This window comes from Populus nigra, chromosome 13, assembly GCF_951802175.1.
Source record: "Populus nigra chromosome 13, ddPopNigr1.1, whole genome shotgun sequence".
In the NCBI taxonomy this organism is placed as follows: Eukaryota; Viridiplantae; Streptophyta; class Magnoliopsida; order Malpighiales; family Salicaceae; genus Populus; species Populus nigra.
The window spans coordinates 8,804,366-8,818,514 of NC_084864.1; the positions used below are offsets into that span (position 1 = coordinate 8,804,366).

At 33.7% G+C, this 14,149-nt stretch overlaps 1 protein-coding gene across 2 annotated transcripts; it reads left to right on the forward strand.

Moving 5' to 3' along the window:
* The first annotated feature begins 7,470 nt into the window (after window positions 1–7,470).
* LOC133671426 (cleavage and polyadenylation specificity factor subunit 3-I-like) lies at window positions 7,471–13,016 on the forward strand. 2 transcript variants are annotated; one of them, XM_062092197.1, is made up of 6 exons: window positions 7,473–7,614; window positions 7,726–7,893; window positions 8,058–8,155; window positions 9,576–9,621; window positions 9,700–9,849; window positions 11,258–13,016. In XM_062092197.1, exons 2-6 carry the CDS (start codon window positions 7,741–7,743, stop codon window positions 12,896–12,898), a joined length of 2,088 nt encoding a protein of 695 aa, XP_061948181.1. In that variant the 5' UTR covers window positions 7,473–7,614; window positions 7,726–7,740; the 3' UTR covers window positions 12,899–13,016. The 2 variants fall into 2 exon arrangements, with proteins under 2 accessions (XP_061948180.1, XP_061948181.1); XM_062092196.1 differs by having other exon boundaries at window positions 7,471–7,893.
* Window positions 13,017–14,149: the final 1,133 nt, after the last annotated feature.

The window sequence follows — 14,149 nt, forward strand, 5'->3', positions numbered from 1 at the left end:
TAAATATCATTGCACATTTGATTTTTTTTCTTTTTTTGTTTTGTTTGTCTTCAAGAGGTAAGTTCATTGTATAATTATAGCTGAAATACTAAAAATACCTCCAAATGATAGGTATATATTATTTTTCTGTAAGGGTAAAAAAACCATTATATTGTGCTAAAAATTTATGTGAAGACCTATTATCTGTTAATGAATTCAGCAATGCCAATTGAATCCCTGTGAAAATATAAAACACCCTCGAAAGCAATATTTTTAAGTTTTGTGAAGAAGAGCTTAGACGTCATAACATTATTACAATCTACAGTATTATAAGTCTAAGACCACAGTTAATTAATAATGCCTTTTAGTTTTTTTTTATAATGATTTAATTATCGTATTCTATTTCGTATTTTATTTTCCTAAGATTTTGATAATGGTTTGTATGATTTGATATTTACGGAGAGGGATTCAAACTTTTGCATGCTATGAATCCTATTTTTATGGTCAATCGAAATTGTAGCTTGCCTTTAAATAGTTAAATTTATGAATGCATCCAGTAGTGTGCATGATAAAACACACACCTATATAATGTTTTCTCATTGGTTCAAGGTGTCACATTTTTTCCCCGACATATATAGCCTTAACATGAGCATCAACAAGCTATAGTGAGCTGGATTTCCACAACACTTACTTGAAGAACATCCAAAGAGTTTAATGAAGAAGAACAATAATGTATAGTACGCTATCCAATTACAGTAATGAGTTAGAAAAGAGAAAAGAAAGAGGAAGAAAGAGACGAGAGAGGAGGGAGAGAAAAAACTAATTTCATCATAATTTTTTCCAGTAAAAAATGTTGTTACATATAAGGTACCGTTGTTTAACAATACTATTTCTTTAATCTAGGCCAACCTATGGCAACAATTATAACTAATAAATAAAAATAAAACACTACATTGAAGATGAAATAAATGAAACTTAAAATAAGGACAAAACATTGTGTTGAAGTGGTAAGTGAAATGTTATGTTTTTCCTTGTATTTCTAATTAAAATTATTATGATTTTTTTTCGAATCAATCAACTTTAACTCCTTTTTTCGGGCATCTTCTTTCTTCAGTAATGCACATAACAATTCTTCAGTAATCAATCAACTCTAACTCTTTTTTTTGGGCATCTTCTTTCTTCAGTAATGCACATAACAATTCTTCCTTTATAAAAATACCTTCGTTCTCAAGGGGAAATGTTGGAAACCTCAAAGAGAACTCTTCAAGGAACTCCTACGTGGCTTCAACTGGAGGTGAATTCTTCCATAAGATCAGGGCCTGAGTGGTTGCACGATTATGATGCTTCACCATTCTTCTATTCAATATTGCTTGAGGTTAGGGTGTTAGGCTATCATGTAGTTTAGGTAAATCATCGTATACTCTTTTACACCCTACATGCTTCTTTAATTGTGATACATGAAAAACCGAGTGGATTATGACAATAAGAGCAGGCATAGTTTGTAAGCTATTGTCCCAATACGTTCAATTACCTGATATGGATCATAGAATTTAGGTGATAGTTTGTGTGATTCTCTTGTAATCACTGACCTCTGTTTGTACAATTGTAGTTTAAGATAAACCCAATTACCCACAACAAACACCCTTTCATTTATTTTCTTGTTAGCCTGTTGGATCATCCTATATTGTGTCACCTTGAGATTAGTTTTGATAGATTTCAGCATGTCTTTCTTTTATATGAGAAGTGCATCCATAACTTCAATACTAGAATCCTTTGGCAAGTAAATAATATGAATAGAAGGCATATGACCGTAAAGTATTTCATATAGTGTAGATTTAATAGAAGCATGATAATGTGTATTGTACCACTATTCAACTAAGAATAACCATATGGACCATTGACTAGGATTAACACCTGACATGCACCTCAAGTAGTTTTCTAGGCATTTGTTGGTTGCTTCTGTTTGCCTATTAATCTGGGATGATATGTAGTAAAGACATACAATTCAACCCCTTATTGGGCAAATAGATGCTTCCAAAATTGATTTAGAAACACTGGGTCCCTATCACTGATGCAACCATATTATTCAATAGTTTTACCCACATTTACCTAGTATTTTACCTATGTTTTATATATAAAATACCTGGATATTACTTGTTTTATGTTTTGAAGGTACTTTTGGATATAAGATTAAAAAAGAAATAAATTGGAGACAATTCAGACCATGTTCCAGCCTGTGTCGAACATTGACAAATTGACCTCCGATCGATGTTTTGTGTAGAGTTTGAGCTCTAGAGGTCGAAATGAAGTGATTATAGTTCCATTAAAAAGATAACATCCATACTTTTCTATACATATATGGCAAGAAAAATAATAAAAAAAAGAGCATGGAAAACGCAGTCTTCAAAGACAAATCTTGCATTCAGCCATTCGACTTGAATATCTTAAGTTAGAGAAGTCCATTTAATATAAACTCAATTGTTTTGGATTTCTGACTCGAAGACCTACTAGCTTACTAAGTTTCAGTAGAAAAAAGAGCTCATATGAGAACGATATGATTTTTTTAAGACAACTCATAAATTTTACCAGCAGACAAGTTTTGTGAAAAAACAAGTCCAATTTACTTCCCAAACATTCAAACCAACATCCAAATCTTTATTTGGAAAATTTAACTTCTCTAAGTCCAAATTCAAAGCTTAAAGATTTTATGCAAGATTTTTTTTTTTAGAAAAATAGTTATTGCACTACTTAAATGTAAATTGTCTACGTAGAAAAGAACCTTTTTGCAGGGAAGTAGGGATTAAAGTTTCCTATCAAATAAAAAAAAAAGAGAGAAAGGAAGGGAGGGGCGAACAAAAAGAGAAGAAAAACTCCACCATTTCCTTCTATACCCGAAATCATGTATTCATCTTTTCTTTTAATTATTTTCGATAGATATGTAAGGCTAAGTTTTTTTTCTTGGTTGTAAGGACATAAAAACCTTTGTATTTCAAGAATTGTGAGATCTATTTTACCTTTTCTTTTTAGTTTATATGGTGAGTATGTTTATTTTTCTATGCTTATTTCCTATGATTGCTTAGTTTGATTGTTAGAGCGAACTCTAATTATTCTAACCAATCTATTGCTAAATTTGCTATTAAAACTAGAGTTATGATATCTAAACTTGTGAAGCAACTAAGTTTAATAATTCTAGCAAATCTATGTTATTAATCTTAGAAAAAATATTCGATCAAATCAAACATAGACTACAAACAGTTATGTTGTCTAGATTTATCAACCTATCTAGTTCTTAAGGTTGCCATTGAATTAAATTACTAGTACGGACACTGTGGTTGTTTAATGGTTATGGTTAGTTACACTGTAGATCGGTTAACTAACTAATATTAAGAAAAGATAAATATTCAGAATATAAATTGATGTATCGTTTCAATGATCAGTTTTGATTTCCGTAGGTGGACGTTTACTTGAGACCAATGTTTTCTTTCTTGATAAGTTTCAGATTTATTTAATTTAGCTTGATTGTTTTATTCAGTTTACTATAACATAGCCTAGATAACCTCAACCCCCCAAATTTCATATCATCTAGCATAAAAACCTGAACTAGATCTTCCTTGTGGGATTAAACCTTTTACATGCTTATGCTATCTTGTTTATTTACGCTAGGGTAATTAATTTGTGTGACCACGACATCGTAACAGTCAAATCATAGATTAAAACCCATGTAAATTTATACACATTTTTCATGAAAACAGTAGCCGTAATAACAACAGAATGGGGGGGTGTGTTATGGCTACGAAATGAACATACTTACCAAGTTTATCCACCATCATATAAATAACATCCTTACCATTAGACTTAAGGAGGCCTTCAATTAAATCCATGCTTATGTCATTAAAAGGAGAATAACAATAGAATTGGAGGGGGGTGTGCTATGACTACGAAATGAACATATTTACCAAGTCTATCCACCATCATATAAATAACATCCTTACCATTAGACTTAAGGAGGCCTTCAATTAAATCTATGTTTATGTCATTGAAAGGAGCTTATGGAATAGGAAGGGGCTGCAGTAATATTAGGCCGAGGACATTCTCTGTTTTGTTCCTTTGGCATACACTGCATTCCTTCATATATTGCCTGATGTGTTTATGTTGCTTTTTCCATTAAAATAAACTCCCAACTCTTTTAACAGTAGCACTAACCTTAGAGTGACCTTTTATATATGAATCACGATACATATCAATAAGTTTCTTTTGTAGCCTAGGATCATAACTAACTACTATTTTACCCTTCCTGTTTAGGTTTCCATTCTCCTATTTATAGTAAGGGTGAGAGTTGGGATCCTTACATATATCTTGAATGACCCCTTGTGTATTGCTATCCTTTTCCTATGATGCTTTAATATGATTGATTATGGTGGTAAAAAAAATGATAATACTGCTATAGTAAACATTTATTCTTTAAGATTCCTGGATAAGGTATCAAAATCAATGTTATCTTTGCTCTTATTGTATTCAATTTCAAAATCCAAGCCTAATAGTTTGGAAATCTATAAGTGTTGAGAAATGAATGTGACCTTTTGTTCTATTAGATACTTTAAACTGACATGATCTATTCGAACCTTGAAATACCTGCCTATAGGTAGTGTCTCTATTTAGAGATTACATAAAGTATAGCCATCATTTCCTTTTTGTAGGTAGATAGAATTTATTGTTTTAAACCCAGAGATTTGCTAATGTAGTTGAATAATGTCTTTATTGCATCAACACTACCCCAATTCCACTTCCCGAAGCATCTTTTTCTATAACAAACACCTTGTTTAAATAAGGTAAGGCCAAGACTGGAGGCTGAGTCATTAACTTTTTTAGCTTCTTAAAAGCTTTTATGTTGTACATAAATGCATCATTCCTTGTCAATTGTGTCAATGGTTTATAAATTAAGCTATAACCCTTGATAAATTTCTTGTAATAACCAGTAAGGATAAGAAAACTACGCAATTGTTTGATATTTCAAGGTTCAGGCTAGTCAACTATTGTTTTGATCTTTTTAGGGTCAGTAAAAAATTCATCTTCAGTTATTATAAATCATAAATTTTATTAAGTACTTCTTGAATACTTGATTCATCAAATTTTGTAGTAGGGACATTAATTAGGCCAAAGGACATTACCAGAAACTCATAATGTCCATTGTGAGTCTTGAATGCTGTTTCAAAAATATCTTATCTTACCATTCTAACCTAATAATAACTAGATCTCATATCCACCTTGGAAAACACTATTGTACCAACCAATTCTTCTAATAGCTCATTTACTAAGGGTATAAGAAGCTTGACCTTAATGGTTAGTTTATTAAGGTTCTATAGTCAACACAAAGCCTTTATGAACGGAAATGAATTGTTGCTTGGCTAAATAATCCCTGATTCCAATACAAACCTCTTTCCATGTTATTTTAATTCTTATTTTTCAATTTTTTGATTAATATTTTTTTTGTGTTATTTTACTTTGTTCATTTTGTAAAAGAGAGAAAAAAGAAACAAAAGAAAAAGAAAAAAGAAAGCACTCTCTAACACATTTTAGGCAATCACTGTCCACCAAAACATCTCCTCCAGCCTCTTTCCCTTCCAAAAGCAGAAATCACGACCGCGTCACCAGTAACCGTAGCTGCTACAACTGATGACACGCGCTCCAAATGAGCCAAATATATCTTGTCCACAGAAGCACAACAACGTGGAGCTATAATGGGTTTGAAAGATGCAAAGGAGAGGAGTCGAAGGTCATAAAAGTAGGAGTTTGGTATATACTTGTCTTCTAACAACACTAATATAGGTACATATATAGGTATGTTATCTCTCTTTTCTTGCTGCTGCTGCTCTTTCTCTTGGTTTATTTGGGAGAAATTAAAGAATACTCTTTCTTTTCTGAATCTTACATGTTAGCATAATGAACAAAACATCTATAAGCAGATTAACTCAACCACTAATGTGTTTAGTATATAATTGTCTTTTTTTTTTATGGAAACCAAATAGATCGTTGTTTTAGGTTAACTTCAGCTGTAAGTTGCATGACAGGATGCGTACTCCTTGATTTGTTCTTTTTATTTTTTTATTTTTGGATCAGTAGCTTTGCTCTTTTTTTTTTCCAGGAGATGTGGTAAATTAGATTTTGCAAGACTGCATATGGCTAGCACCAACATGACCAAAAAGGGTCGTCGAAATTGTACATAAGAAGGATGGGTTTAATGTAGTAGTAGGTCAAGTATCAATGATAAGAACATATAAGTTCATATTTACTAAATAATTAGCAATGTGGTAAAAATTATTTTTTAAATTATTTTTTGTTGAAAATATATTAAAATAATTTTTTTTAACATTTAAATACATCAAAATAATTTAAAAATATAAAAAAAATTGTATTTTTTTTAAAAAACTTTTTTAAAAAAACATGGCCTATCGTTTTGCCATGCACATATTTAAGTGGTGCAGCCTTGAAAAGAAAGGGTACGAGTTGCTTTCAAGGCCCGAGTTGGTATTTAAAGCCATCTTGTCTGTTTGAATCAACCGTGTTTATCTCATCTCTCTCTGTGTTTCCCCTTCGTCATGTGACTACTTAGGACCATAGTTATTAAACCCGGCCTGGGGGTTGACCCGGCCAAGGGGCCGGGTCCCGGGTTTCATGGGTCAACCCGGGTCAACTCGGGTCAACTCGGATTAACCTGGAAAAATTAAAAAAAAATTAAAATTTTAATATTTCATATGAAAAAATCCATGTAAATATAGATTATACATATTATGAAGTTTAAAAGAATATTTTAAAAAGTTTTTTATCTCACATTGAAAAAACATAACTTTTTCCTTGGAAACATAAAGTATATATACTAATAGGTTTCAAATCCCACATTGAAAAAACATAACTTTTTTCATGGGAATATAAAGTATATATATGAAAGGACTTCAAATCCCACATTGAAAAGATATTATGTTATCATTTTAAGTTGAAGTATTTAAACCAAAAGGTTTTTTATCCCGCATCGAAAAAACATGATTTTTTTCTTGGGAACATAGAGTATATATACTAATGAGTTTTAAATCCCACTTCGAAAAAATATAACTTTTTTCATGGGAACATGGAGTATATTTATGAAAGGGTTTCAAATCCCACATTGAAAAAATACTATGTTATCCTTTTAAATTGAAGTATTTAAATCAAAAGGTTTTTTATCCCACATTGAAAAAACATGACTTTTTTCTTGGGAACATATAGTATATATACTAATGGGTTTCAAATTCCACATTTTTTTTTAAAAAAAACCGGGTCTTGTCCGGGTTCATCCAGGTTTGGCCGGGCTGTTGCCACATCCGGTCTTTTACTAAACCCGGACCGGTCCAGCCACCGGGTCGACCCGCCGGGCCGGGCCGGGTTTAATAACAGTGCTTAGGACTTGAACTCAGGCCGAGCTAACCATGATTGCTGTATGTTAATTTGATCCATTAATTAAATCTTCAAGTAAAAGCTAGGAAAACCCCTTGAAACACTGTCTCTGATGTAGCGGAACTCCCATATCCACCTTATAATTTTAAAACAGTTCGAGCTTGAAGCATAATCCCTATAAACATTATAAGCTTTCTATCAACTTTTGTAAGTTGTATTCTCTTATTTTATATAATCATTACAAATCTGCAGCTGAGTGGGTTTAGCTGTATAGGAGTTTTTCTACAGAGACATAAATACAGTTTGGTTTTCGGGCAGCTGAAGAACACAAGAATGGCATCAACAGGGCAATCACAGTCACTAAAAAGAAGGGATGCACCGGTAACAAGAGAAGGAGGGGATCAGCTAATTCTAACCCCTTTAGGTGCTGGAAATGAAGTGGGTCGATCCTGTGTTTACATGTCATTTAAAGGCAAGACTGTATTGGTATTGCTTCCCTCCCTCCTTCCCTCTATGCATTTTGTTGTTTTTCAATTATGCCATTTTATACTAATTTACTATTGGTAATTCTTGATTACGTTCGATCAAATTCAATGAATGTATTTTGTTTATTAATTTATGTTTTTGTTGTCGAATTATGCCAATGTTAGTTTGATTGTGGAATTCATCTGGCTTATTCGGGTATGGCTGCTTTACCTTACTTCGATGAGATTGACCCTTCCACTATTGATGTACTTCTCGTTACACAGTATGTATTTCTTCACCTTCTCTTGCTAATTCTCCTTGCTTGGCTATTGTATATATGTATATTGATTTTCCATTCCATGAGGTAATACTTTGTTTCCCACTATTAGTTTCGTAAATGCTAGTTTTTTCTCTCACTAATGCTCCCTTGATTTGACCTTGCTTGCTTTCTTGTTTGTTCATTTTCTTGTCAAAAGAGTACTCTGAAGAGATATCTCCTATGATGATGTAGTAAGATTGCATGAAATTTTTAGCTGCGAGAGATCAACTTGTCCAAGGAAGAACATGAAATTGTTTCAGAATTAGAGAACTCAGAAGTCAGATATACAAGTATTGAGAAAGTTAGTGTTAGGGTATTTTGGTCTAATATTTGGGAACATTTCATTTTGACAATACAAGTTGGGAAGGAGTTTAAATATTGTGAGAAAAACCGCATGATGCAGTTCCTTAGGTGCTTGAACTAGCATTATCAGGGTCATTTGATTGGCAGTGGCTAGGTTCCTCATCAGTAGAAGTTAGCCAAGTCTGTTATAATGCTGGACTTGACAATAATATAAACCGAAACAGTGAAACTTAAACTTGATGCTTTGTCAACAAGAGAGGGCAGCCTGAACTTTCTTACCTCTATAAAATATTATCAGTAGTATTCTTGATGTGTGCTGGGAACTTTTTACTCTTAACTGGATCTATGCAATTATAGAGAAGTATAGATGTAATGAGATGTCTGATAAAGTTTTGTTGGAATTTGAAGTGTCATAGACTCTTGATAACTATATTTTAATTATTCACATGCTCCTTGTTGCAAGAAGATGAGTGATCTTCTAAGAAATAGGTTTGTGCTCGTGAGGTTTATTGCTTATGATGGGAACCACAATAGAACAGTGCTGAAAATGCATGCAATTGGGGAGTGAAAGCAATCCATTTTCCGGCTGAAGAAATCATTTAGGAAAATCTTGATTATCTATGCTATATTATAATATATATTATTTTTTTAATGTGATTAATATCATAAAGTGTTCAACAAGAAAGCAAAACAATAAAAGAATATAAATTATTTCTACTATTTAATTATGTTGAATATTAGTGTGATTGCATATTATGCAATGATTCAAAAAATGAAAATATTGAAAAATCATTGTATCACATTGGTTGGGAAATAAATATGCTCCATTTGCTGAAATTTCATTTAAGGTGTCAGGAAACTCTACTTAGTTTCTTTTTTTTTTTTTAGAATTCTTTCTGTTACACTAATGAAGTCATAAGGGCCTCTTGGATTTTTTTTTAAAACAAATAAAATCAATACTGTGTTTTCTATATTTGTTCAATTTAGTTTTTGTTATCTATCGTTACTTTTTCAATCAAAATTTTTAGGCCTCTCTAGTATTTTCTCATCAATCATTGGGAGTGATGCTTTCTGCTTGCAGCTTTCACTTGGATCATGCTGCATCCCTACCTTATTTTCTTGAGAAGGTTTGTTTTTTTAACTGATTTCTACCAAGTTATTGTATCTTTCACGAGGATCAAACTAACATGTTCACTCTTTATTAGACCACATTCAGAGGTCGAGTTTTCATGACTCATGCGACAAAGGCTATCTACAAGTTGCTTTTGACTGATTATGTAAAAGTGAGCAAAGTTTCAGTGGAAGATATGTTGTTTGATGAGAAAGACATAAACCGCTCAATGGATAAAATCGAGGTTTGTGTTTATGAATTTTTGCATTCTTTTGTTTGCATCTATACGCAACCTTTTTGTCTTCCAGAAACTTGATCTACTTCGTTTACCTTGCATCTAAGCAATAGCTTGGAAATATTTTTGTTTATTATATTTAGCTTGGCATGATTTTGTGGTCCCAAAGTCAGGGGCTCAGGAATTCAGCTTTTTGGTTAGTCTTCTTTATCACCTCCTGTCCATGTTGAATTAATTGCTCTAGATGAAAGGTCGGCGTCTTCTGGAATTTAAAGTGTTTCAATCTTGCATTTGGTGTTGTGAATTTTGCTTTCTATGGATTTCTTAGCTTTCAGTCTGTTTGAGTTTGGCATTGTTAGTTGTTGGCTTCTCATTTGAGGTTTGCATGTTTCGCTTAGAAACTTAGGACCAATTTATATGCATCTGATAATTAAGTTATGCCTTTCTTTTTCCAGTACTGATCAATCTAAGTTGATTCCACACTTAAGTTGCTTTGGAATACTCTATTGCCTGACTAATCAAAGAGCATATTCAAGTAGTTGTGGTTGACAGCCATGTATCTTTTTTGAACTATGAGAGTTTGGGTCATATTATAGCGAGTGCCATCTCACTCTCTATCTTCCTGCACATGTAAGATTTTAGTGATTAGTAATAAGATAACAGCAATTCAACAACAAAAAGATAAAGATAAAGATAAAGATAAAGATAAAGGAAAATTTTGTCAGCCAAGTGGGAACCTTCTGGTAGGCATACAGGGCCCCTGCCCTAGTACAGTTAAGCAGAAAGGTTTGGTAACAACTGGATGAAAATTTATTTATTTTTTCCCTTGTTTGTTCGAAGAAAGGGTGCTTGTTCCAAAATGGTAGTTGCTTATCTTTTTCGCAACATAGCATCTCTTTTGGTAAGCATTATGCTATGCTTGCCATTTTAAGTTGATAAATCTGTCCGTGACCGATCCATATGAGGTAATGTTTGGGCTTATTAAAAGATGTTTTCACAATTATGAAATAATAATAAAAAGTAGGTATTTAAGTTTTGGTAGCATTCTGAAAATACAATCCTATGGAGCCAATTCAAAGCGAGGATTTCTTTTTTCTTTTGATTTTATTTCCATCCTGTAGCACAATCACGATCCATGAGTGCAAGTGGTCAAAACCATTGAGAGATTGCAGAGGGAAAGAGAGGATATCACTTTTTATATATTTTTCTTTTCATACATGGACTGTTAATTCTAATCCCTGACACTTTTGTCAAGGTTGGGTGCATGTGTTTGCATTTTTGTCTTTTTTTGTGAGCAGATCTGCTGGTGTTTGCCAGGTCTTATTTTCCTTATGATGGCCTAGCTTGTAATCTTCCTTTGTCATCCTCTGTTTAACTTAAGAATCCTTCATTTTATTAATGATTTTTGTAATTGCAGGTTATTGACTTCCATCAGACTGTGGATGTTAATGGCATTAAATTTTGGTGCTACACTGCTGGCCATGTCCTTGGGGCTGCCATGTTCATGGTAGATATTGCCGGTGTTCGAGTGCTGTATACTGGAGACTATTCGCGTGAAGAAGATCGGCATCTTCGTGCTGCCGAGATGCCACAATTCTCTCCAGACATATGCATAATTGAATCTACCTATGGTGTCCAACTCCATCAACCTCGACACATTCGGGAGAAGCGCTTCACTGATGTTATCCACTCCACCATCTCTCTAGGTGGTCGTGTTCTAATTCCAGCATTTGCCCTTGGCCGAGCTCAAGAACTCCTTTTGATCCTTGATGAGTATTGGTCAAACCATCCCGAGCTTCATAACATTCCCGTATATTATGCTTCTCCCCTTGCGAAAAAGTGTATGACTGTTTACCAGACATACATCCTTTCTATGAATGAAAGGATCCGCAATCAGTTTGCGGATTCAAACCCCTTCAAATTCAAGCATATATCACCGTTAAATAGCATTGAAGATTTTACTGATGTAGGGCCATCTGTGGTTATGGCAACTCCTGGAGGACTGCAGAGCGGTTTGTCAAGGCAGTTGTTTGATATGTGGTGCTCTGATAAGAAAAATGCTTGTGTTATACCTGGATTTCTTGTTGAAGGGACCTTAGCTAAGACAATCATTAATGAACCAAAGGAGGTACAGCTCATGAATGGACTGACTGCACCACTCAACATGCAGGTCCATTACATCTCCTTCTCTGCCCATGCAGATTATGCTCAGACAAGTACATTTTTGAAAGAGCTCATGCCTCCTAACATTATTCTTGTTCATGGAGAAGCCAATGAAATGGGAAGGCTCAAACAGAAACTTATCACAGAGTTTACTGACGGAAACACCAAGATAATCACCCCAAAGAATTGCCAGTCTGTTGAGATGTATTTCAACTCTGAAAAAATGGCAAAAACCACTGGAAAGCTGGCTGAAAGGACCCCGGATGTTGGTGAAACTGTCAGTGGTATACTGGTGAAGAAGGGCTTCACTTATCAAATCATGGCACCTGAAGATCTCCATGTCTTCTCACAACTATCAACTGGAAATATTACTCAGAGGATTACCATTCCTTTTTCTGGTGCATTTGGTGTGATAAAGCACAGGCTTGAGCAGATTTATGAGAGTGTGGAGTCTGGAACTGACGAGGAGTCTGGGTCTCCAACATTGCAAGTGCATGAGCTGGTAACAGTGAAACAAGAGTCTGATAGACATATTTCACTTCATTGGACTGCTGACCCCGTAAGTGATATGGTGTCTGATTCAATTGTAGCTTTGGTTTTGAACATCAGCCGGGAGGTTCCTAAGGTAATTGTCGAGTCAGAGGACATAAAATCTGAGGAAGAAAATGAGAAAAAAGCAGATAAAGTGATTTATGCCTTCCTTGTTTCACTTTTTGGAGATGTGAAACTTGGAGAGAACGGGAAACTGGTCATAAGTGTTGATGGGAATGTAGCAGAGCTTGACAAACAGAGTGGGGATGTTGAGGGTGAGAATGAAGGTCTCAAGGAACGAGTTAGGACAGCATTTAGGCGAATTCAAAGTGCTGTGAGGCCAATCCCGCTCCCTGCATCTTAGCTTTTCTCTTTCCTTTTCCTTGTTGTTTCAAAATGTTTCTGACCTTCGAGAATAGATTTTGTTTCCGCAGTAATTTTATGTTTGAATGCATCCTGCCTTGAGGTTGCCTATTATTTTATTCTCGTGCCTTAATGATTTTGCTCGTTGCTGTAGTTTGGACTTATCCTACCAAGGGATAGTTAGATTTCAAATTAGTGCTTTAAAAAATCAGTTTCTAAAAATATAATTGAATATTTGCTGCATGCAAGTTGTAAATAGTCAGATTTCTAACCTTTTTTTCCATGTGAGAATTGCTGTCGTGACATTATTTTATTCTTGAAATGCAGGATTAATTGCTAGTTCAGTCAGATTCTAAATGTGCGCTTCAAAAAAATCAGTTTCTAATATTATGATTGAATGCTGGTTGCCTATAAGTTGTAAATAGTCAGATTTGTAACCATTGTTTCCATGCGAGTGTTGCTTTCATAACTTGATTTTATTCTTGAAGTTCAATTGACGGTTTAAATTATGGGATTGATTGCTACGTCTCTGGTAATAGGAATCTGTGATTGGGTTATTTTACCAGCTTAGATGAGAGAGAAAAGGAGAGAGAGAGAAAGAGAAAGCAATGCCATTAACGATAAATCAGAGGTGAAAAAGAAACAAGTGATACATGGTCAAGTAGGTACCGACTAGAGGAGTCCATCGCCCTCTTGGAAGCCACTATTTGGTCATGTATTTTGACCGGGCAAGTTGCTAAAAGTTTTCTGAAGCCCAACGCACCTTTATTTCAATAATTTAAATAATATTATAAAATTAATAAAAGATGCAACAACTCTTTTTTCAATTCAATAATTATCCAAAAAAACCAAAAGGAAAATACATAATTGTCATTGCACACCTTATTCCTTTTTTTTTTTTTTTTTGTCTTCAAGAGGTAAGTTCATGAATTCATTGTATAATTAAAGCTGAAACGCTAAAAATACTTCCAAATAATAGGTATATATCATTTTTCTGTAAGGGTAAAAAAGCCATTATATTGTGCTAAAAAAATTATGTGAAGACCAATCCTCCCTTAATGAATTCAGCAATACAAAACACTCTCAAAAGCAACATTAAGTATTGTGAAGAAGAGCTTAGACATCATAACAATGTTCCAATCTACAATGCTATGAGTCTAATGGCCAAGTTAAACACTCATGCCTTTTAGTTTTTTTTTATATATATATATAATGATTTAGTTATTGCATTCTATTTTGTATTTTGTTTTCC

What these genes read in the sequence shown, in the direction of transcription:
- LOC133671426 (XM_062092196.1), top strand. Translation starts at nt 7,741, where the DNA reads ATGGCATCAACAGGGCAATCACAGTCACTAAAAAGAAGGGATGCACCG. An exon ending in TTAAAGGCAAGACTGTATTG is followed by an intron (nt 7,894 to 8,057) that starts GTATTGCTTCCC and finishes TGCCAATGTTAG; the next exon opens with TTTGATTGTGGAATTCATCT. An exon ending in GCTCAATGGATAAAATCGAG is followed by an intron (nt 9,850 to 11,257) that starts GTTTGTGTTTAT and finishes TTGTAATTGCAG; the next exon opens with GTTATTGACTTCCATCAGAC.